General features: G+C 42.7%; 1 protein-coding gene across 1 annotated transcript in view; it reads right to left on the reverse strand.

Annotated features, from left to right (window-relative positions):
- Positions 1-98: 98 nt before the first annotated feature.
- LOC106531552 (disks large homolog 1) overlaps positions 99-1,130 on the reverse strand; it is a gene marked incomplete at its 5' end in the record, with an annotated part of 11,992 nt that continues 10,960 nt past the window's right edge. The window contains 1 exon segment of the mRNA XM_014027449.1: positions 99-942. Within this exon segment, the coding sequence (XP_013882903.1) occupies positions 836-942 (107 nt within the window).

A 1,130-nucleotide genomic window follows, 5' to 3' on the forward strand; every position in this document is an offset into this window, starting at 1 on the left:
GATTAATTCTGTTTTAGATTTAAATTATTTTACAGTTTTTAAATTAGATTTTGTGCAAATAATTCTTTTCTTTCTAATCTTTAGTTTTTTTGGCACTAAACTTTATATAATCTGATTCCTGAATAGAAAAAGGTTTATTTTATAAATAAAATCTGACCTAAAGATTTGAGATTTAATTTTAAAACTGAATGAGTTTATTTAAATATTTGGGTAAAGTCCTGGGCGCCTCCAGCAGCAGAGACCCTGCAGCGTCCAGACGAACGTCCTGCAGCAGCAAGGATAAAATAAAGAAGGTAAAAATACAGAAAAGGAAGAAGCCGTCAGACGCTGAGGTGAAAGGGCTGATGGGAAATAAACTGTTTAACTGACATGCTGTTAAAGCTCAAACGTGCAAAGTTTTGCTTTTTGTGTCTCTTCCTCCTCACATCCAATAAAATGCTGCCTGAGACTGAGGCTCCGCCCACTTGGTTACCTTACCTCTGCCTCAGACTGAGGCTCCGCCCACCCAGTTACCTTACAAGACAAAAGAAGGGGAAAAAACCCACAAAAAAAAAAAAAAAAAACAGGATAAAAACTGCTTCGTACGTTCCGTGAACTTTTCTTCTCTTCCTGTGAAATTCTCCTTCCTTAAACATTAAGGAGCGTACCGTGCTGAGTGTGATGTCACTTCCTGTCACTTCCTGTGTGCTATACTCAGGAGTCCCAGTCAGGTGAAACATGTCTGCTGATCTCTGAGGGGGGTGGAGGGGAGAGGCTGCAGTCTGCAGGTCGACTCTTCTTTTCAAAATAAAACTAAAGTCAGCGTGAAGAAGAGGAGTGATGAAGACGGAACATCTCATAACTTCTCCTTGGACAGAACCCAGATGAACGGACCCGACTGCTCCTCGATGATCTGCTTCACCTGATCGTAGATCTCCTCCAGGGTGTCGCCCTGCAAGATGGCTGCACAGAGACACGCCTGTCAATCAGCTGTCAACCAACCAACCAACCAACCAACCAACCAACCAACCAACCATCAACCAACTAACCACCAACCAACCAACCAACCAACCAACCAACCAACCATCAACCAACTAACCACCAACCAACCAACCAACCAACCATCAACCAACCAACCAACCAACCAACCA

Source organism: Austrofundulus limnaeus, unplaced genomic scaffold (genome assembly GCF_001266775.1).
Source record: "Austrofundulus limnaeus strain Quisiro unplaced genomic scaffold, Austrofundulus_limnaeus-1.0 Scaffold649, whole genome shotgun sequence".
NCBI lineage: Eukaryota > Metazoa > Chordata > Actinopteri > Cyprinodontiformes > Rivulidae > Austrofundulus > Austrofundulus limnaeus.